This window comes from Brassica napus, chromosome A1 (assembly GCF_020379485.1).
Source record: "Brassica napus cultivar Da-Ae chromosome A1, Da-Ae, whole genome shotgun sequence".
Classification (NCBI taxonomy): Eukaryota; Viridiplantae; Streptophyta; class Magnoliopsida; order Brassicales; family Brassicaceae; genus Brassica; species Brassica napus.
The window spans coordinates 8,137,795-8,158,413 of NC_063434.1; the positions used below are offsets into that span (position 1 = coordinate 8,137,795).

A 20,619-nucleotide genomic window follows, 5' to 3' on the forward strand; every position below is an offset into this window, starting at 1 on the left:
CCATGACATGAAACCTTCCGTCTCATAAAGAAGTTTTAGGATAACGACGTCAATTGGTTAATAGAAAACGTGAACCACCAGACCAGACACACATCACGAGACCGATCGGCGATAAGCTGTCTGAAAACATATTAGCCGGCGATCAATCGGAATCATCCGCTAAGTAAAAAGATGATGATCTCTCAGTTCTTCGTCTTATCTCAACGAGGAGATAACATCGTCTTCCGTGACTGTAAGCTCTCTATCTCTCGATCGATCTATTAGTCACTGTTTCGTGTGAAATGTTCCCTTCAAGCTGCTCTAAGCTCATTGATCTGTTTGATCTGCCAGCATTTCTTATCTGATCACATATATATATTCATCTGAATTTCCAAATCAGATTATACGATTTGATAGAGCTGTCTGTATCCAATCAGATCTTCTTGCATCAAAGTTAGTTTCTTCCGTTTTGCCGGAGGAAAACACAGTAGATGATAGTGTTTGTGTATTAGAAGAACCTTGTTTTGTTTGAACGCATTTGATTTGATTTGATTGGATCCACTAGAGTTTTTGATGATTGTGTAACGTTTTATATTGCTACAGATCGAGCTGAGGTACCCAAAGGAAGTACAGAGACATTCTTCCGTAAAGTCAAGTTCTGGAAGGAGGATGGTAATGCTGAGGCACCACCTATCTTTGTAGGTACCCTCGTACTCAATAAGATATATCAATAATCAAATGTCACAAACCATAATCTGTTTAATGAAAATGAATTAGTTTTCTTTGGTATGTTCTAATGTCAACTGTTAATGTTTTGTTCTGAGCTCTAATGGTTTTTATCTAACTCTTTTTTTTGTGCTTTATAGAATGTAGATGGTGTGAACTACTTCCATGTCAAGGTTGTTGGTCTATACTTTGTTGCGACTACGAGGGTTAATGTTTCACCGTCTCTTGTTTTGGAGCTTCTACAAAGGATCGCTCGTGTTATCAAGGACTACCTCGGTGTCTTGAACGAAGATTCATTCAGGAAAAATTTTGTGCTCGTCTATGAGCTGCTTGATGAAGTTATTGTAAGCATTTCCACATTCATTTTCTCGTCTTTAGCAAGCATATTACTGTATAGTAGCGAGTTTTACTATATATGATGACCATATGCTCTTTTTGATTAGGATTTTGGTTACGTGCAAACTACTTCAACCGAGGTTTTGAAGTCCTATGTATTCAACGAGCCAATTGTGATTGCTCCTGCACGCCTTCAACCTATTGATCCTGCTGCCATCTTCACTGTAAGATTTGAATTTATTTTTTCCTCTTTATTGTAGATGTGACTGACCCCTTGAGTTAATGTTATGCAGCAAGGAGCCAAAAGAATGCCTGGAACAGCTGTTACAAAGTCGGTTGTAGCTAATGATCCTAGTGGTCGGAGGAGAGAGGAAATTTTTGTGGACATCATTGAGAAAATCAGTGTTACTTTTAGTTCAAGCGTGAGTAATTACTTTCTTGCCCAGTACGGAAGTCTTGGCAGGCTTCCATTCACATTACCACATCATCAACGCTATGCATTGTGTCCTAATATATGTAGTTGCATGTTAATGTTATTTTCTGATTTCTGGACAGGGTTATATACTGACTTCTGAGATTGATGGAACCATTCAAATGAAGAGTTATCTTTCTGGTAATCCGGAAATTCGTATAGCTCTTAATGAAGATCTAAACATAGGAAGAGGTGGAAGATCAGTATATGGTATTGCTTCTTTCACCCCCTGTAATCCAAATATTACTACAGAGAGAAGGAAACCTTGGTATATTCTATCTTGTTTCACTCTTTGAAACCTTGGTATCTGACATTTGGGGTTTGATAATGCTTAAAATGTGAACTAAGCTGCATGATTCCACTTATAAACTTTCTTCATAACTGCTTCTGCCTCTTTGAGGCACATCACTTTCAACTTCATACACATAAAGTGGATTTGATCTAGTACTTGGTGACATTACAATTGAAGTATAAATTCATTCTTTTGTTGCAGATTACAGGAGTTCTTCAGGTTCAGGGGTGATACTTGATGATTGTAACTTTCATGAGTCCGTTCGTCTTGATAGCTTTGATTCGGATAGAACTTTGTCCCTGGTGAGCTTCAGAAAATTTACCACATAATACACTTTTGTCATAACATGTTGGTTTGCTCTTTAACTTGCGTTTCGTTTTCAGGTTCCACCAGATGGTGAATTTCCAGTTATGAATTACCGTATGACCCAAGAGTTCAAGCCTCCTTTTCATGTTAATACCTTAATTGAAGAGGCCGGACGCCTTAAGGTACAAATCACATGTGTACACATCATCTGAACTATATAAATGTCTTTTTTTATCACAGTGCTTAATTCACATTTCTCTGCTTGTTGAAAATTAGGCTGAAGTGATTATCAAAATACGCGCTGAGTTCCCTTCAGACATAATTGCAAACACGATTACTGTCCAGATGCCATTGCCAAATTTTACTTCGAGGTATATAACTTTTTGGTTTGTACGCTAAAATGCGTTTTTGTAAATGTCAGTCATGGTAAATTTTGAATCAAACAAGAGATGGATTCGACGAGGGATTATGTTTGTTTTGGCAGGGCTAGTTTTGAGTTAGAACCTGGTGCGGCTGGACAGAAGACAGATTTCAAGGAAAGCAACAAAATGCTTGAATGGAGTTTGAAAAAGGCAAGTGTTGAATCGTTTGCTTATTTAGGTGTACTAAAATATAGTATTGTATTTCCATAAGCTAACTGTGGTGTTTCAGATTGTTGGTGGGGCTGAACATACACTGCGTGCAAAGCTGACATTTTCACAGGAGTTTCATGGTGAGTGGTGACCCATCCTCTTAAAAGTTTTCCTTATTTGTCCTCTCAGATAAAGCATCACTGGTAACATTTTGATTTCGTTTTAGGTAATATCACAAAGGAAGCAGGGCCAGTTAGCATGACCTTCACCATACCGATGTACAATGTTTCTAAACTCCAGGTGAGTAAACTACCAATGGTTACCCTTATTTTCATGAACCGTCCTCTTCACTTATCTGTAATGGATTGTGTAATGCAGGTCAAGTACTTGCAGATAGCAAAGAAATCAAGTAGTTACAATCCATATCGTTGGGTGAGATATGTGACACAGGCCAATTCGTACGTGGCTCGGATATGATCTACTTTCAGATAATGTTTGTCACTTGTATGTCCTACTACCTTCTCTTTTCTTCTCGATAATATTTGTTCCTTTTCGGATCATACTTGTTCAAGTTCTAAGACGATCCTTCACAGTACGTATGCTGAATGTGCTATTTGGATTTTCTTTACACATTTTTTTTGGTTTGTTCTCTACCTGGAAACATGAATCTGAATGCAACATATTCCAAGTTAAGCTCGTGTACACGATTAGCTTAGCTTTATTACTTGTTATAAAAATCAAAACAACTTTTTTACAAAGTAAATTCCGTTCCATTACAGTGGTACAATTTCATGGGTAAAATCTCTCTCCCCACTGTACACTACTTACTATATATACCAACTTCTCAGTAACAACATTTCACCAAGCCTAAAAAGGTTTGTTAATAAAACCAACCCCCTTCTACGTACACACTACTTTGTTCTACTACTTTTAACTTAGCTGAGCCAGTCGACAAAAAAAAACCATCGTTTCCCCTTACCTTTCTCCTCTGTGGTGATGTCTTGAGGCTCCGCAAGTTTCTGGAAAATAACGACTCGAGTCACCTAGCCGCGAGTGCCTTGTGAAGGGGGGAGAAGGCGAGGAAGAGGATGATGTCGGAGAGGGAGCCTCGGAATGTCCGTGAGCCCGTCCTTGATGATCTCCAAAAATGAAGTCAGCGAAGTCGTCCATGCTTGTACTGTCTGTGCTACAAGAGCATTCATCTGAGTTGCTGTCAAACAGAGAAGAACTGTCACTCGACGAGTCCTCTTCTAAAATTCTCTGCAGCCTCTGGAAGCTGGAATAAAACGACTGTATATTGCCGGATCTGTCACCACCGGGAGCGTTGGAAGAAGACACAGGACCTGCGGTAGACACAGACCTTGACACAGTAGCCTTTGGTACCGGCGGCGGCACACTGCGCTTTTTATTGGTAGATGCTTCAGTTTTATTACATACTACTAATCTTGGAGGCATTGGAGAGCACCTGTAGTCAGTTAGCATAAGTAACCAGATCGAGCATAATCCCTAATCTTAAAGAGTGAGAGACGCATTATAGTATTTATTTACCTTGCGTAGAACAACATATACGCTCCCTTTGTCAAGACCCTTTCAACATCAGAAGTTACTACCTGAAAATAATCAATGCACAACAAAAAAGTCACCACATTACAAAGCTTATTTAGAAACTAATTGACAACAGCTTTTGCATTAACAAGATATGAGCAATTTACCGTATTATCATCAGCCTTGTACCACTTGTTTTGGCTGTTTCTAATATAGCAGACATAGTGACCAGAAAATGCTGCATTCATTACATCCAAGTGAACAATAACTCCATAGAGTTTGTAGTCATGTGATTTTTCACTTCCACCGCTGACATATGGAGCCAAATCCAGCGTTTCTGGAAACCTAACCAACTTATTGAGCTTCCCAAATTTCCCTGACTGCAAAAATTTAAGTGTCCTGAAACTGTGAGCAAACAAGAGAACATATATGGACTCAACATAAACAAACCGTGTATCCACTGAAGATAGAAGTTACCTGGAATCGTTTTAGTGCAATAGTAAGGACATTCGGAGGCTCTGTGATTTTTAGTTTCTTTTTGGCTCTCTCATAGGATTTACAACTGCTCACACAAAGAAAAAAGTTAGCACCCATCAACCATCGATTGTAAACCTCATTGCCAGAATCGAATAAGAGGTTGCATAACCATAAAAATAGCTCATGCAGAACTCTAATCATCCATAAAACAATGAAAAGAGAATTGAAGTATCAACCTGCCACATTTGTATTTGTTTTCTCCATCCAATATTTCAGTCCTTGTAAATCGACGCAAAGCATCCTCCAAGGTGCTAATATCCCCATCAATTTCAACCGTTAGATCCATCATTTTCTCACGCCGCTCCGATTTCTCTTGACATTTCATACATTTAATCTGGCAGACATTTTCAAACGATCAGCATTACTACACCCTCCAAAACAATGTATAATAAGTCATGTAAAAATTTAATAGATAACAATACCTTTGACCGGAGGTATCCGCCGAAAGTCAAACCAATTAAAGTTGTATCCTCTAGTTTCCTAGTCTTTGGCATATCATATTCAGATGCCTTGATACACAGTGACTGCATTGTGTCGACAACAAACCTGCAAAAGACAAAAAGAAAATGAAATCAAAACAAGACTGTTCATGTTGTAATATCCATATATATGCATATCTGAGTTTGTTCAATTGCAGAAATGTCAGCTCACCTAAGAAATTCATGTGCATCCTCTTGCTTGCCATTCCCAAGAGAGATTCCAATATTCTGCAGCTGTAACAGCAACCCATTGGGGGACAGTGAAGACTTCCCTTCTGTTGCCTTTAAGACCAGGTTCTCAAACCCACATGTGAAGCATTGTTCTTTGTTTGGACCTAATAGTTAAAACGATCTATTTAGAGCTTGATATAACAAGGATAACAAAACATAGCATCCCAGAACAAGTAGACATATTACACAGAAAAGAAAATAATAGAGACCAAAGACGCACATGCTCTAGAATGATATCGCTGGAGGAAGTATGTAGTCAGAGGAGGAGTGAACATCAGGCATTGGACGACAACATTAGCAAAGCAGCTGCAAACAAAAGAGAATTTTCTTACATCAGCGAATGTGTACTTCAATCATTAGCTTTTTAACAGCACAAGCTGAATATTACAACAGCCAGAAAATAACATGCTCTTCTATAGAAAGCATAATTACTAGGATAAATATACTATGTAGAGAGTATCTAGGATTACCTATTGCCAGAATTGATGAGGCCACAAGGCTGGAGCTCAGTTTTATTCGTATACAGCTTAACAAACAATTCATATGAAAAGAGCCACTGCATGTCACAAACAAATTGATAAGAATAAAATAGCTGAGCTGATAAATGAGTGTTGCACAATGATGATAGTATCCTAGAACCCAGTGATTACCTTATGACCATGTCTTCCTGCCATCTCATTCTCAGCTAATGACTTCGGTTTAGTCCACTGGTCTACAACTTTCAGTACTGATGCCTTCAAACCACTTTTTCCATTTAGAGAATTTATACGGCGAACGGCAACACCATTCTGTTTCTGATGGTCAATAACTCTTCCAGAATCTGCACCTACAGCAGATTGTTTCACAACATCAGGACTCTCCCTCGCCTTTGTGGTCTTGGATGCCAAAAGTTGGACTTCCGCAACCTTCAGAGGGGCCAACACAACGCCACTTCCAGTACTGGTGCTCTTTGACTTACGAAGGGTCACAGTGGACAAACCAGTAGGATTCAAAGGAAGTGGCGCCTTGATAGAAGACAAACTTTGTAGTGAAATTTCAGCTTCATCAGATCTTTTAGCAGTTCTTTCTTTTCTATTATTCACTTCATCATAAAAATTCGGAGTCCCGGATGCAGTCCTGGGAGTTTCTTCTGAAATGAAATTCCTATTCTCAGAAACTTTACCAGCTGAGGTGTCTCTAGAAGAGCCAAAGGATACATGCAGAGAGGATTTACCAAGTTCACCAGATTTAGAACTATCACGATTCTCAATTACACATTCTGCTGATCCAAGAGCCGTACCCCAAAAATCAGATGACTTCACAAGAGCCGGGTCAGCTGATTTTGGGTGAGCTGATCCTGGAAGCCTATCCGGAACGAGTAAGCTACTTGATTGCCTCTGGTTCTGCCCAGCATTACCCCCAGGTTTAAGCAGATTCAATTTAGGCATATTAGCAAGGTTATCTACAGACTCAACCAAATGCACAAATTTAGGAGACAGCGGCTTAGATGGAACATCATCAATATTGCTGAAACAGGTCTCCTCTGACGCTACAGAAACATGAGCATCCAGCAAGGGCTCCGATATCTCGGAATCAGATGAACTAAGGCACTCACCAAGAGAAGTATCATCACTAGAGTCATTACGGGGTGAGGAGGAAAAGCCAGAAAACGAGGATCCAGATGTTTCAGCAACAGAAACAGCTTCTTCCTTATCTATAAGGTCATCTTTGTTATCTGCACTTTCTCCACTCACATCTTCAGAAGATCTGGCAGGCTCAGAAATTATTGCTTCCCTGATTGGTACAGTAGCTGCTTCTGAATGCAGCAATACAGCTTCATCGCGAGTAAGCCCTTCATTTCCTTCTCCAAATTTCAAATCAGAGTCGCTTTTCTCATCGTCTGTATTATATGTGATGGAAGCAGGCTGACATTCATCTTTGTGACCTTGCCGCCAGTGGATGATTTGACATTTCCCGGAACTAAACAAAAAATAAATTATATGTGACGAACAATACCAAGACAATACTACATGTTAAGATTTAAACTTCTCATACGCTAATGAGAAAAGCTTGAAAATTTGACAGACGCTAACGTGCAGCGCTTAAGCCACTGTCACCCACATGCCACAGATTAGCCAAGATTCAAAAAAAAACTGTACTTTCTCAGAAGATAGTTAACTACTCATAATCCTAATAACATAGAAAACGAAGTCACTTCTCTTAAAATCTCCGGTCCAGTAGGCTTCCAAGATGCACTATGAGTACTGCTAAAGTTACCTAAGTACAGCTTACTCTTCCTACCTTAACTACTCCAATTCCAATTCATCACATCCTATGCTCATGAAATGCAAATCATACAACTTTAGCATCATAACATATTAACACATACCAATAACGAACGGCTTTGCAACGAGAGCACCGAGTCAAAGCAGGACAATAGCAAACAGGGCAATAGAAGCTATTAGCGACGACGGGAGCAAAAGAGAACTCGACAGAGGCCTCTCGCTCCACCCTAGCAGCTTCCTCAGAAGCATGAATAAGAAGTCTCCTGATCTCCTCCCTTCTCAGAGCCGCGAGCCTCCATTGGCGGCGAACAACGAAGCCAACCAGAGGTATAGCTAGCAGAGAGATCACAAGGACTAGACTAGAGAGCCCTAGATCCAAGACGAGGAGCATTTATCCTCCCCCAGATGAACAAACTATTAGAAATGAGACTGAGCTCCAAATCTGACCACCAACCATAGATCTCACCGGCGAATTAGCCGGAAAGGAGGTTAATTTGAGGATCACTAAAGGAGATTTGGCATGCAGAGAGAGAGAGAGAGAGAGGTCAGAGTTGATTCGCTGGTGGGTAAGCTTCCAAATGATGACGGACCCAAATCGAAGATCAGACGAATAAACAAACCCTTCAAGAGCCCAAGTTGATTGCTTCTTCTCTAAAAAAATGTAAAAATCTGATTTTTTTCTAGCTTAGGGATTGAAAGGAGAAAGGAAGATGAGAAAGAGAGAGAGAGAGAGAGAGAGAGAGAGAGAGAGATTCTTCGGTACAAGGAGGAAGAAATTAGCAAGAATCTTTACTTTTTCCAAAACGAAGACGTTTGTTTGTTTACCACGAATTTTCTTTTCTTTTCTTTTCTATATTTTTTTTTGTTTTGCCTCGGTTGTTTTTTTTTTTATTTTATCTTCTTCTTTTTGTCCTACAAGGAAGTCTTTTATTTTATTTTTTTGAAACACAGGAAGTCTTTTAATTAAAACCAATATTTTTCAATTGGTCATTTTTAATTTCATATCGAAGAAATAATAGTTCAACGATAATATGACCTTTTAAAAATATGGTATTCTCTTTGGTTCCTTTCAGATCTGTGGAAGGGTAAAAACCGATTTACAGCTCTTGAGATTATGGAGAAGTCAATTAATAAACGTAATGGAATGACGCCAAGTGCAACCTCCTCTTTTGATTAAGTGGCAGCTAGCCCTCTGAAACTAACTCGTATTATATATTTAACAGATGATTCTAAATGCACATGTTTGTGAAATGCTAAAGGGATGCGTCGAGTGGTGTGGTGAGCCGAATACAAATGCAATGATAGGTCTGCTTGTTACTTGGCATGTTATCATGCGGTTTTGCTAGGTTCGCGTACTTGTTAATAGGCTTGCGATTTCGGTTTTCAGAAACCAAACCGAAAACCGTTTGGTTAACTGCAATTTTGAAAACCAATTCACAAATTAACCGAATTAAATTTCTGTTTGGTTCGGTTATCAGTTATTTTTGGTTTTTATTTTCGAAAATAACCGATTTTTCGGTTAATTTTGGTATAGTTTTATAAAAATATTCAGATATTTTTGGTTCAATTCAGTTATTTTGGTTAAATTCGGTTATTTTCAGTTTTTTGGTTATTTTTGGTTCGATTTTTTGGTTATTTTTAATTATTTTTGGTTATTTTTCTGTTTTCTTTAAAAAAAATTAGAAAATCGAAAACCGAACCGAAAAACAAATTATTTGAAAAAAACTTACCGAATTAAACCAAACTCATAACCGTAACCAAATTCAAAACCGAAATTTCCAGTTCGGTTACTTGTTTCTATTAATATTTATCAGTAGTCGCTTTGCCGAGTGTATACATATTTTTTGTGAAACCTTTTTAGAAGGCTTTAAAAGCCCAATTAAATCTCGACGTAAGCCCAAAAATAAAACAATGGGCCGTCTCGCGCACAGACGTCTTTTTAGCTTTGACTAGATTTAAAACCGGCGAGTCTGACTGGAATCCCAACAGCAATTAGGGTTAACTTTAATGATTAGACCACTCTCAGATACTGCGAAGAAGCTGGAATAAAGCATTCGTCAACATTGAACAGCTCCGCTCTTACTCCACAACACAAAACCGCGTCACAAAACTCACTATAAATACTTCATCTCTCAGTGTTCTTCTTCTTCAGACATCTCTCAGTTTCTCTCTTTGGTCTTAACATTACAAGAAAACAAAAAAAAAATCCAATTTTTTTATAGCAATGGGCGTCAAAAGTTTCGTGGAAGGTGGGATTGCCTCTGTAGTCGCCGGCTGCTCCACTCACCCTCTCGATCTCATCAAGGTTCGCCTTCAGCTCCACGGCGAAGCTTCCGCCGTCACTCTCCTCCGTCCAGCTCTCGCTTTCCACAATTCTCCCCCAGCTTTTCTGGAGACGACTCATTCAGTCCCTAAAGTAGGACCCATCTCCCTCGGAATCAACCTCGTCAAAACCGAAGGCGCCGCCGCGCTTTTCTCCGGCGTCTCCGCCACACTCCTCCGTCAGACTCTCTACTCCACCACCAGGATGGGTCTCTACGAGGTGTTGAAAAACAAATGGACTGATCCCGAGTCCGGTAAGCTGAGTCTCACTCGTAAAATCGCCGCGGGGCTAGTCGGTGGCGGGATCGGAGCCGCCGTCGGGAACCCAGCCGACGTGGCGATGGTAAGGATGCAAGCCGACGGGAGGCTTCCCGTGGCAGAGCGTCGTAACTACGCGGGCGTAGGAGACGCGATCAAGAGGATGGCGAAGCAAGAAGGCGTGGTGAGCCTGTGGCGCGGCTCGGCTCTGACGATCAACAGGGCGATGATAGTGACGGCGGCGCAGCTCGCGTCGTACGATCAGTTCAAGGAAGGGATGGTGGAGAGCGGGGGGATGAAAGATGGGCTCGGGACTCACGTGGTGGCGAGCTTCGCGGCGGGGATCGTGGCGGCTGTTGCGTCGAATCCGGTGGATGTGATAAAGACGAGGGTGATGAATATGAAGGTGGAGGCGCGTGGTGGGGAGGCTCAGTACAAAGGCGCGTGGGATTGTGCGGTGAAGACGGTTAGAGCGGAAGGACCGATGGCTCTTTATAAAGGGTTTGTTCCTACGGTTTGTAGGCAAGGACCTTTCACTGTTGTGCTCTTTGTTACGTTGGAGCAAGTCAAGAAGCTGCTTCGTGATTTTTGATTATCTTTTGGAGGTTATGATGATGACGACGACTAAAGAAGAAGAATACTAGTAGTATTGATTTGATAGGGGATTTTTGTATTGGTTTATTCATTTTCGATATATTCAAGCATTGTTGTTAGAATAAAAATCATTTTTTTTGTTTCTTTTACTGTTGTGAGTGAATGTATCTACCAAAATAACAGATCGAACGCAGAGTTAAGAAAACAAAATAGAAGGTGTAGTTGAAGGAAAGACTAAAAAGAATGAATATGTTATTTGCGGGGTGAAGAATAAGCATATAAATAGACCTGGAGTTAAATGATGGCTGTACATTAGTGGGAGTTGGGGTTAAGCAGCTCTAATAAAGAGGTTATCTGGAGAAGGTCCTTGGTGTTGTGCTGGGTTGGTTTCCTCCAGATCCTCCTCTGCCTCTGTCTCCTCCGTTCTCAGATCTTCCTCTGTCAAGAACATGCTGGCTGTGGAGCTTGCTGCTCTGTGACTCCTGGTTCTGGCTTTGGTTTGATCCTGTTTCTCTTTCCGTTTGCTGTAAACTTTGGTTTTGCACCGAGGATGGACTGGGTTGCCCTGTGCTTTTTCCTTTGTCCATGTTTGAGAGCTCGCTTGCGATCTGACTCCGTCTCTCTTTGAGGAAGTTTAGTCGCATTGTCAATTTGGAAAGTGCAGAAGTTGTTGTATTTCCCTGTTTGTTTGTACTCATTTATTTTAGCTCTCCTTTTTTTGAACAATATTTGGTTGCATTTTGATGGGTATGTTTTGTGTTTTGTTTCTTACATCTCCCTTTGAGCCAGACCTCTTTGACATGCCAGCAGACTTTGAGCTGCCACGTGAAGTTTCTTGTTGCGAGCTTTTGCTCCGTTGATCTTGTTGCTTCTCTGTCTCATTTTCTCTTGCAGACCCTTGCTCATCCTGCAAAATGTGACGGATCTGTAGTGCATTATTGCAGAGGAAGAAGAAACAAACCTGCTAAGAGACGTATATAACAGATGTTACAAATGTGTTACCTTAAGCGATGATGACCTTTCGGATACATGGGTAGAAGCTGCTTCAGTATCCTTTTGTTTCTCCTTCCTGTGAGACAAAGTTGAAAGAAGATTAGTGCTAAGCGTTAAATATGATTGAGGAAAGCATAGGTTATGAGGTAAAATGTGAATCTGTTGATGAGTCCTTACATTTTTGCACTGTTCTCTGGAATGCTCCGAGGTTCTTTGCTGGCACCATGCGTTGAACCAGAGGCTTTTGCGTCCTGATGACTAAGTTTTTTTTTTAAGATCATCAACCTTATGTTCCAAGTTGGCGATATCAGTCTCCGCCTGAGCAACGTCGTGCAGATCTTTTTTCAACTGTAAGAAAGACATGTCTTTCAAGTTGGACATGTATTTTTGACCAAACAAAAATATTTTTTTTTTTTGCTAGACTAACCTTTTCATCAGCTATTTCTGGAATAGGTTGATTCACTTTTGACATCTTCAGTCCTGCTTCCAGGGCTGATTTCTTATCTCTCTCTAGCTGCAACTGTTCCTGTAGTCTTTCCACCTAGAGGATGAAGGTAAAGCACATTCATATATCTAAAAGAACTTGCAAACACTCAATAAAAACAAACATCACGTAGCTAGGATATGGTTTTGTTGTAAGCCTTACATCTTTCTCTAGTGCTTCGCGCCTCACGTACAAAGCCTTCTTCCGTCGCTCCAAACTAGCCTGTAGAACTGCATTATTTTTAACCTGTTCTAGAAAAAAAAAATGAAGGTTGTTAATGGGTATACTCGTTAAAAGCCACTAGTTATATAGCGAACTAGTTAGCAAAAGCAAAAACACACTCATCAGGACTTTTATTTCTGACCTCCTCTGAAATACTGTTTTGTAGCTCCGATTTGGCTGACTCGAGTCTTTCAATGTCAGCACTGCAGAATATAAACATTGTCGGATTAAGTAGTTATTTAGGCGTAGTAAACCACGTTGATTTACAGGATCTACTTTAGTCTAAACAAGTATAAGGTTATGACAAGTTCTGCTTTTGATTTTGATCTAAATACTGAAGGCAATACAACAAAAAGAAGTCACGAGGAAGAAACATAAAGATTTAAATCACTTGTAGAGATGAGATGATGTTACATACTCGTCCTCGTACACTTCCACCTCCGCTGAGAAATCAATAGACTCCATCGAAAGGTTTTTCTTCCCCTGGGCACATAAAAGACCAAACTGTTACTAAACGTTTGGATCCCTTGAGAGCTAGGAACACCACATCAAGAACTAATCCCTCGGGATGGAAACGAAACAAGAAACTCACAGGGGTACGGCCCCAGCGCTTATTACTTCCTCCAGGTGGACTGGATAGTGTAGACGGTTTCTTAATGTCAGATGCCACATCTGGTATTGATGAGATTTTATCCTCAGTTGTTGCGACCTCTGCAACACCCTTTACCTCTGCATTATCAGCACCTTTGACCAGGCGATTTTCATCCCTTTTTGCATCATCATGCCGTGGTAGTGAAGATCGTTTAGAGCTTGATAAAAGCTTCTTAGTAACTAGGGGCTCCGTAGTTCCTTTTGGGGTTTTTGATTCAGAGCTTAAATTATCATTTACCTGCAAAATGAACAATGCAAATGTCAAGTAAGATGGAATGAAGACCAAGGAACTTGAATCATAAGTGTAAACTTCAAATAGAATTCTAGAATCCACATATGTAATTCTTAATAATAAGCTAATAATCATCTAGTAATCAACAAGAATTTTCTATTAGGAAATGGTTTAGTTATTGAACCTTAGTATATGACCGTGCCTTATGGTCATCATGATCAATATCATTCCCATGGTTGTCGTCCAAGGCGGCATTCTCACTGTATGATCCGTTTGATTCATTTTCAAGGTCCTCTTCCTCATCTGTGTAGTCCGCAGATTCCTGTGTGCCATCATATTCATCATCATCATCGTCATACTCTTCATCATCTGTCCCCACCTCCGTTCCACTACCACTCTCTCCTGAGTCGGAATACAAGCCCGGCGATAAGGAACCTTCCTGCAGCCATAGACTATTTAATTAACCAGAAGAAAAAGCACGCAATGAAGGCTTCACTATACTACTGCAGCAATAAGAGAGGATCACTATGCAGAGAAGTACAATCTTACTCCAAATATGCTGGCATATTCTTCTAACAGTGTTATCACTATAGCCTGGGCATGATTCGCTGCGGCAGCTGCTTGCAGAAGTTGCATAGAGCCATCACCGCCGACATCAAAATCATTTTCAATTTCACAGTCGCCAGCCAGAAGAGGTCGAAGAAGTAAAGGTGCCATACACGCTGCAACAGCATTCGTGTTCATCCGGTTCACATTTTTGTTAGAGGCCACTACTTGCATCATTATCAGGATTCTTCCAAGAAGAAAAACAAACATAATTAATAACAAAAAGTGAACTAACTCCCTAAAACGTGCTCGACAAATTGGAGATGTGGATGGCTCTATAAGATTCATGGAGTTCAAATGACTGGTGGGTTTGCGCATAAAAACGGTTCATCTCTAAACTTTCGTAAGCTAAACGTGAAAACAGATAAGAGACTACCTTTGCAAAAGGCGTCGATTTGGTTCAGGAAATGATTCACAAATTGCTTCCCGCATAGCATTGACTCTATTGCCACGGTCAGAACCTGATAATGTTGCAAGGAGAAGATGTCAGTAAAGTATAACATCCGGGAGAAGCATGGAAAAAGCAGAAATAGATTTGTGTAAATCTCCACAATTCATAATATAATGTCACAGTAAACCCCGAGGAAAATAATTGCTTGGGTGTTTAGCTTCAATGGAATACACAGAAAAGACCTCAGACACAGAAAAGAAATGAAAAAAGAAGAAGAAAATGTTAAACTTACGGCAAGCTTCCAGAAGGGCGTTGCAACAAGATGCAGGCACCGGAGAAGAAGGCAACTCTCTGAGAACATACTGCACATTCATGGATACAATTAGAGAGGGTTAAGAGCGAAAGACTAACTCAGCATGGTAGTGAAAAGTGTCAGGTACCTTAAGACAATCAGCAATAACATGAGCATCCTCCGTGGGAGTGAACTCATTCCTCCCTGAACCAAGTGACTGTGTATTAATATTTTAATTCGCAATGCAGAAAAACAGATGGCCTAATCGCGTATATGCAGAGATTCAAAACCTTGCTCATATTCACGAATCCGATGTTCAACATCATCAACATCAGCAGCTTGTCTCAAGATTCCTTCTGTATTGACTCCTGCAAGATAAAGTTGTTTTTTATGCTCAATATGGCTAAAAGAAGCCGAAAATGAAGCTGAAAGCCTGAAGCTAATACCATGATCTTCAACAAATCTAAGGGCCTTTTCCAAGAAAGATGGGGATCCATCAACATCTTCTAGAGCAAGCAAAACTGGTTTTCCAATGACAGTTGATCTTGTTGGTGTCTCGTCTTCTGTAAAAATGTGGGAAAATGCATCATTGTCCAAATGAATTGAAAGAGAACCTAATCTTTGGAAGTCACCGATTGCCTAAACTGTGTCCACATTCTTGTGAGCTTTTGAATACTAACTTGTCAGCCTTGAGCTCCAGACGAAGGGAATTTATGTTTTTACATGGTAATATATTCCCAACTCGCTAGGTTTTCTAGAGAGGACAAAACTTTGACATTCTCACAACACTCAAAACAGATCTTGTTGTAATACATGAATTTAAAAAGACTAAGTTATTAGAAAAGTGACAAACATACTCTGTTCTTCAACACTGACAGGGGCATCTGCATGATCATTTGTGAAGATACCATTTTGACCCATAACATGAGAAGCATTAGGTGCTTGTGTCAAAGCGTTTTCTAGAGCAGCTTTCCACTCGTTTAAATCCTCCATAGTGTCGGCCTAACAAAAAAAAGTATCAAATCAGAATGCAAAGTTGATCCATCCATCACTGAATCTCGGTCCTTGCTAATTTTTAATCATCGAGTTCATATACAAATTTACGTTTCAACCTATAGTTTGCTATGTAATAGAGATGATAAAGATTAGAGCATATTACGACAGAAAGTTACAGCGGAGTGTAACGGTTATGAAATGAACAAGAAGTCAGCATAAAAATATCAGAACGTAAGATAAGATGCACAGATGAGATGGATGCAACTGATAATAATAAGATTAGGGTGATAAGGAAACAGCAACGGAAAGAAAAGAAAAGTTTTGAAGAAACCTTGAGTGTAAAGGCGCGTCCATCACGGCCATCAGGGAAGAGAACAGTCAACAGCTTTTTATCAGCCTTAACAACCACACTACAAAAAGTAGTCCGAAGTTATATGATGTTAGCAAAACCGAACCAGATGTATTAACATCATACATTAGTTAAAGACTATAGTAATAAAAACCATAATGATTCAAACAATAAGCCAACCTGCCTGAATTGTTGAGATCAATTCCCCCAAGGGTTAAATTAACCTCGCTGCCTCTCTGTTGGACTGCGCTCTGTATAAATAAAACAGAAAAATGTGAGATAACCAGCCTCTGTAATAACAGTCTCATCCCCTGAACAAACTATATCTGCTATAGTATCCCCCACCCCCCCCCAATTTTTTTCAAGGAACTTTATTCACGTGTGAGTTAAGTTCAAGAAAAGCTCAAAGAAATTGATGTATGACACTCTCATATTCACAGAGAAACAGTCGGAGCTTACTGTGATTTGGTAATAACAAATATAAATACCGTGAACCCTCTAACCCCTCTAGAAAACGCACAAGGAGGTAAAATTTCGCAGCACCCTTGGTCAGAATATGAAAGCTTACCGGGTCACTCCGAAAGAAAACGAGTGAAGTACGCGTCAAAATAAACCATCTTTTCTTCCAAGACGTCCATCCAAGCCCTGCGTTAAAGAAAACCAGTTAAAACTTATTAATCATTTAAGCGAAAGCTGGAAATGCGGCATCTTCTCAGGGAGAAAGAAACAGATATCAACAACACACAAAAATAAGAAAGGCTACTTGACCTAAGAATCTCATCCTGAGAAGTGAACATACCTTTTGACGATATATATAATGGTCCACTTTTGAATACCTACACAAGTAGAAAGTATACAACTCACTGAGATTCAGAGATATCTAACATGATGTCTCTCTTTTGCCTACTGAAACCATCAAAGAGTATATATATATACCAATCCTTCTCTCCGAATGTAATTTTCACATTGGAAAAACAGCAGATACTTCTTGATGATTATATGAATGTTCAATGCTAAACGCAACACATTAGAAAGTAATTTACCGTGTTGCCACCACGAGAACGCGAGTCTGCGTTTCCGTTTCCAGACTGTGGAATGCTACACGTGTCGCCCTATGATAGGAAGGAATTTAAAAAAAAAAACAAATATTGATCAATATTCTGACGGAGAAGCAAACACTGAGCATCATCGGAAAACTGGAAGAAGAATAGAGATGGATTTCGAAAATCAGAGAAGAGAGAGAGAGAGACGAACATGAGTCTCCAGGTCTTGTTGTTCATGAGGATTGCTATTCTGCTGCTGTTGATTCTGTTGTTGTTGTTGTGGTGGCTGCACCTGAGGAGGAGGCTGTGAAGAAGATGACGAAGAAGAAGATTCTGCGTTTTTGGTAGGAGCCATGACTTTGATGCTTCACGCCATTGAAATGCCGCACTGAATCCAAAAGAGAGAGAAGAATGTCCGATCAAATTCGATACAGCCGATCTCAGATCATAAGAAGTGTTAATTCGAGAGTACACAAAAACCTTGATTTTGATCTGGACGATGAATAATTTTTAAAATTTTGAAAAAAAATAAAATTGCAATTGATTTTTAGAGAGAGAGAGAGAGATTTGATTTGATTGATGTGTTTGTTCAACGATGGTTTTTTGAGAGAGGAAGAGGTTAAGCGAAAATCATGGGCGTGAAGAGAGCGTTTTTGTTTTTATTCGGCACTTGTACACGTCATCATCCCCCTCTCACTTCTTGGAGGGAAACTTTCCCTCTTTTTGACCTCTTCTCTTTTCCATACCCTTTCTTATAGGGCCGTTCAATATGGTAAAACCGAACCGTACCGAACCGAACCGAACCGAAATAGACAATATGGTTTGGTTTTGGTATATACCATATAAACCGAATGGATATAATTTTATAAAAACCGTAGGATTTGGATATGGTTTGGTATATAACCGATTAAACCGAATAAACCGAACAAAACCGATTAAAAGTAGAAATATGTAAATATGTATCTATTTTATAACAATACATGAAAATCTATTTGTTACATAAGTTAAATTTGTGTTAATAACTATTACCATAATTTTATAGTAATAAAAAACCTTAATTTGTAAAACACTTGAACTATAACTAAATAACAATACATTGCAATTCAAACATCTTATTTTCTAAGTCTTTTTGATCTTTTTGCTTTATTTTAGTGTTCACTAAATTAATATGAAGATTATAAATTTGATGGACAATAATTAATGGAAAATTTTCAATTGAAAAAACATGACTTTAATGAACATTAAATATGGAAGAGTGGAAAAACTTTTCTTTCATGTTTCTGTTTTGTTTCATATTTTTATTTTCAAAATTTCAAGCTTTGATTTTAGTTATAGATTTGATTATTTTATTTGATGGTATAAGCATTTTTACTTCTTTGTTTATTTATTTGAACATGTAATATATTTTTAATAAATGACTGTATTGATAATATGACTCTAAAATTTATATAATATGATCTCAAACAAAATAATTATGTTTTTTGGTATAAAACCGAATAAACCGAAAACCGACGGTATATAAACCGAACCGAACCGAAGTAAATATGGATTTAGAATGGTAGTTATATTTTACTAACCGAAATATCGAAAACCGAAAAAAACCGAACCGAAACCGAACCGATATCCGGATTGAACTTCTTAACAAACAAACAATTTTTTTTTTGAAGAAATATACACATTTCCAGTCTTATTATAATTACTCTCTAATCTCTAGTTTTGATACATGGATTAATGGTTCTTTATATCCTCTTCTCTTGATATATAAGTCTCTAATTCCCTAAATAATACTAGTAGATAAAAGAAAATTATTTGATTTGTGACAACCTTAGTACACCCTTGCATTGGTTGACCCTATGACCAGTTGACCACACTCTACTAAATCGTGCCGAGCACGATCATCCATCACCACTCTCTTTTTTTTTTGTGTGTGTCTGTTAATGTGCAGCTTTGTTTTGATTAATTTATTCTCTACTCTCGTTTGAATAATTTAAACTAGTTATCTTTTGGATACCGCTGTTGCGTGCATGGGGGACTCGATTCATTCGTCTCGTTTTCCCATTAATTTTGATTTCTTTGATGGGTGTTTCAGTATAATTCAATTATGCAATCCAGGATTTGAATTACAAATTCGAGTTTTCTTTGTTGGTTGTGGGCTGTCATGGAAAAGCTCATTTGGACAAGGATTAGCCTATTTCACATCCTTTATTTTTTAGAAAACACTTATGCTCCGTATGTCCCTTTTGTAACTCGAAATGGTAGAAATGGTGGTTAGTCTCCAGTCCACTAAGACTTATGCGAATATCATGATCTCATCTGAGAATTTGGAGTTTATAAACGTTTCCTAAGAACTTTGATAATTTTTTTTTTTTTTTTTTTTTGAAACACAACTTTGATAATATTTTATAATACTTTTTCCAAAGTTTAGGGGCTTGTATCTTTGTATGTAATCTCTAAAAATGTTGGAGATCAAAACCAATGTTCCACAAGGATGTGTCCAAATTAAATTCGGCTCTAGCGAACATTCCTACCACTTATGTGAGATATATGCCACATGGGTAATCGCATCGCATCTGAACCAAAAGGATGTAACTGGTAATGATCTAAATAAAGACAGAATTCAGTTTAATTCTGAGTTCAAATGCACATATACAGCATTGCGACAATTCAAGTGCACAAGAGGATAGCCTTATCCATAATATGTAATATACGATCTTGAAGACTCGTAAACTTATAATTTGTAAAACTAACAATAATCGAACAATATAGACGGGGATTGCCCTCTTGAGTAATGGGAAGCGGGCTAGTTCCCGAATGAAGGATAATAAGAATGTATTTTTAACCGCGCTTGTGGTCCAGTGGTGATTAATTTGAGGGTGAAGCCCAATACGATGAAACCACTTGATTTCGAGTCCCGACTACTGAAAAAGTGAAATTTCGGCATCGTCATGGACAAGAGACCGACACGTGTGCCGAAAACGTAAACTACTAACACGTGCCTAGTCTAGACCCACTTTAGTGAGGACCATGATATCCCTATATAATTCAACAAACATATAAGAACGTAATTTTAATATATGTTACATTTTCTTTTAACCCCATATAAAATACATGGACAAAAATTTATCGACATATAACTGGCCTCCTATGTGGTATTATTTTTGAGGCGGAAACCCCTTAAGCAAGAATTCTTAGTTATGAGGATGTCTTGCTCAAAATTTCTATGGTTTTTACATTATATAACATATGATAAACAAAATATACGAGTCTTTGTAAGTTCAAGATGCAACACAATATGGCAGAAGATAAAAAAACAATAGGATTAACAAACATCTTTTGCTATACCAAAAATTACTTTAAACAATCTATTCCAAGACTTGCTTAATCAGCCTTACACAACTTGCTAACATCGTAATAATTGCTACAGAAAAATTCATAAGCTATCTAACT

At 38.8% G+C, this 20,619-nt stretch overlaps 4 protein-coding genes across 4 annotated transcripts; 2 read left to right on the forward strand and 2 right to left on the reverse strand.

The window, feature by feature from the left end:
- Positions 1 to 25: 25 nt before the first annotated feature.
- LOC106442118 (AP-4 complex subunit mu) lies at positions 26 to 3,376 on the forward strand. The gene is made up of 13 exons (XM_013883845.3): positions 26 to 232; positions 583 to 677; positions 846 to 1,049; positions 1,149 to 1,265; positions 1,335 to 1,463; positions 1,597 to 1,723; positions 2,007 to 2,107; positions 2,189 to 2,293; positions 2,388 to 2,482; positions 2,596 to 2,683; positions 2,763 to 2,823; positions 2,910 to 2,983; positions 3,062 to 3,376. The coding sequence occupies exons 1-13, from the start codon at positions 172 to 174 to the stop codon at positions 3,158 to 3,160; spliced, it is 1,356 nt and encodes a 451-aa protein (XP_013739299.1). The 5' UTR covers positions 26 to 171; the 3' UTR covers positions 3,161 to 3,376.
- On the reverse strand, positions 3,364 to 8,529 carry LOC106442105 (ubiquitin carboxyl-terminal hydrolase 16-like). Its single transcript, XM_013883836.3, has 11 exons — positions 7,844 to 8,529; positions 6,126 to 7,434; positions 5,946 to 6,031; positions 5,696 to 5,781; positions 5,417 to 5,579; positions 5,188 to 5,311; positions 4,942 to 5,099; positions 4,706 to 4,790; positions 4,396 to 4,608; positions 4,232 to 4,293; positions 3,364 to 4,148 (listed from the first exon to the last, which is right to left on the reverse strand). Exons 1-11 carry the CDS (start codon positions 8,128 to 8,130, stop codon positions 3,659 to 3,661), a joined length of 3,063 nt encoding a protein of 1,020 aa, XP_013739290.2. The 5' UTR covers positions 8,131 to 8,529; the 3' UTR covers positions 3,364 to 3,658.
- Positions 8,530 to 9,777: 1,248 nt separating this feature from the next.
- Positions 9,778 to 11,057, forward strand: LOC106442126 (mitochondrial uncoupling protein 4). The gene has a single exon (XM_013883853.3). It carries the CDS (start codon positions 9,964 to 9,966, stop codon positions 10,909 to 10,911), a length of 948 nt encoding a protein of 315 aa, XP_013739307.1. The 5' UTR covers positions 9,778 to 9,963; the 3' UTR covers positions 10,912 to 11,057.
- Positions 11,058 to 11,095: 38 nt separating this feature from the next.
- LOC106442110 (rho GTPase-activating protein REN1) lies at positions 11,096 to 17,892 on the reverse strand. Its single transcript, XM_013883840.3, is given in 24 exon segments — positions 11,096 to 11,593; positions 11,686 to 11,820; positions 11,916 to 11,982; positions 12,084 to 12,181; positions 12,183 to 12,254; positions 12,334 to 12,447; positions 12,553 to 12,636; positions 12,755 to 12,815; positions 13,031 to 13,095; positions 13,205 to 13,501; positions 13,680 to 13,934; positions 14,045 to 14,288; positions 14,478 to 14,562; positions 14,785 to 14,854; positions 14,933 to 14,988; positions 15,075 to 15,152; positions 15,231 to 15,347; positions 15,642 to 15,786; positions 16,112 to 16,190; positions 16,310 to 16,380; positions 16,698 to 16,774; positions 16,929 to 16,965; positions 17,173 to 17,241; positions 17,384 to 17,892. Coding segments are annotated over 24 exon segments (2,850 nt in total). The 5' UTR covers positions 17,528 to 17,892; the 3' UTR covers positions 11,096 to 11,263.
- Between the last annotated feature and the right edge of the window lie 2,727 nt (positions 17,893 to 20,619).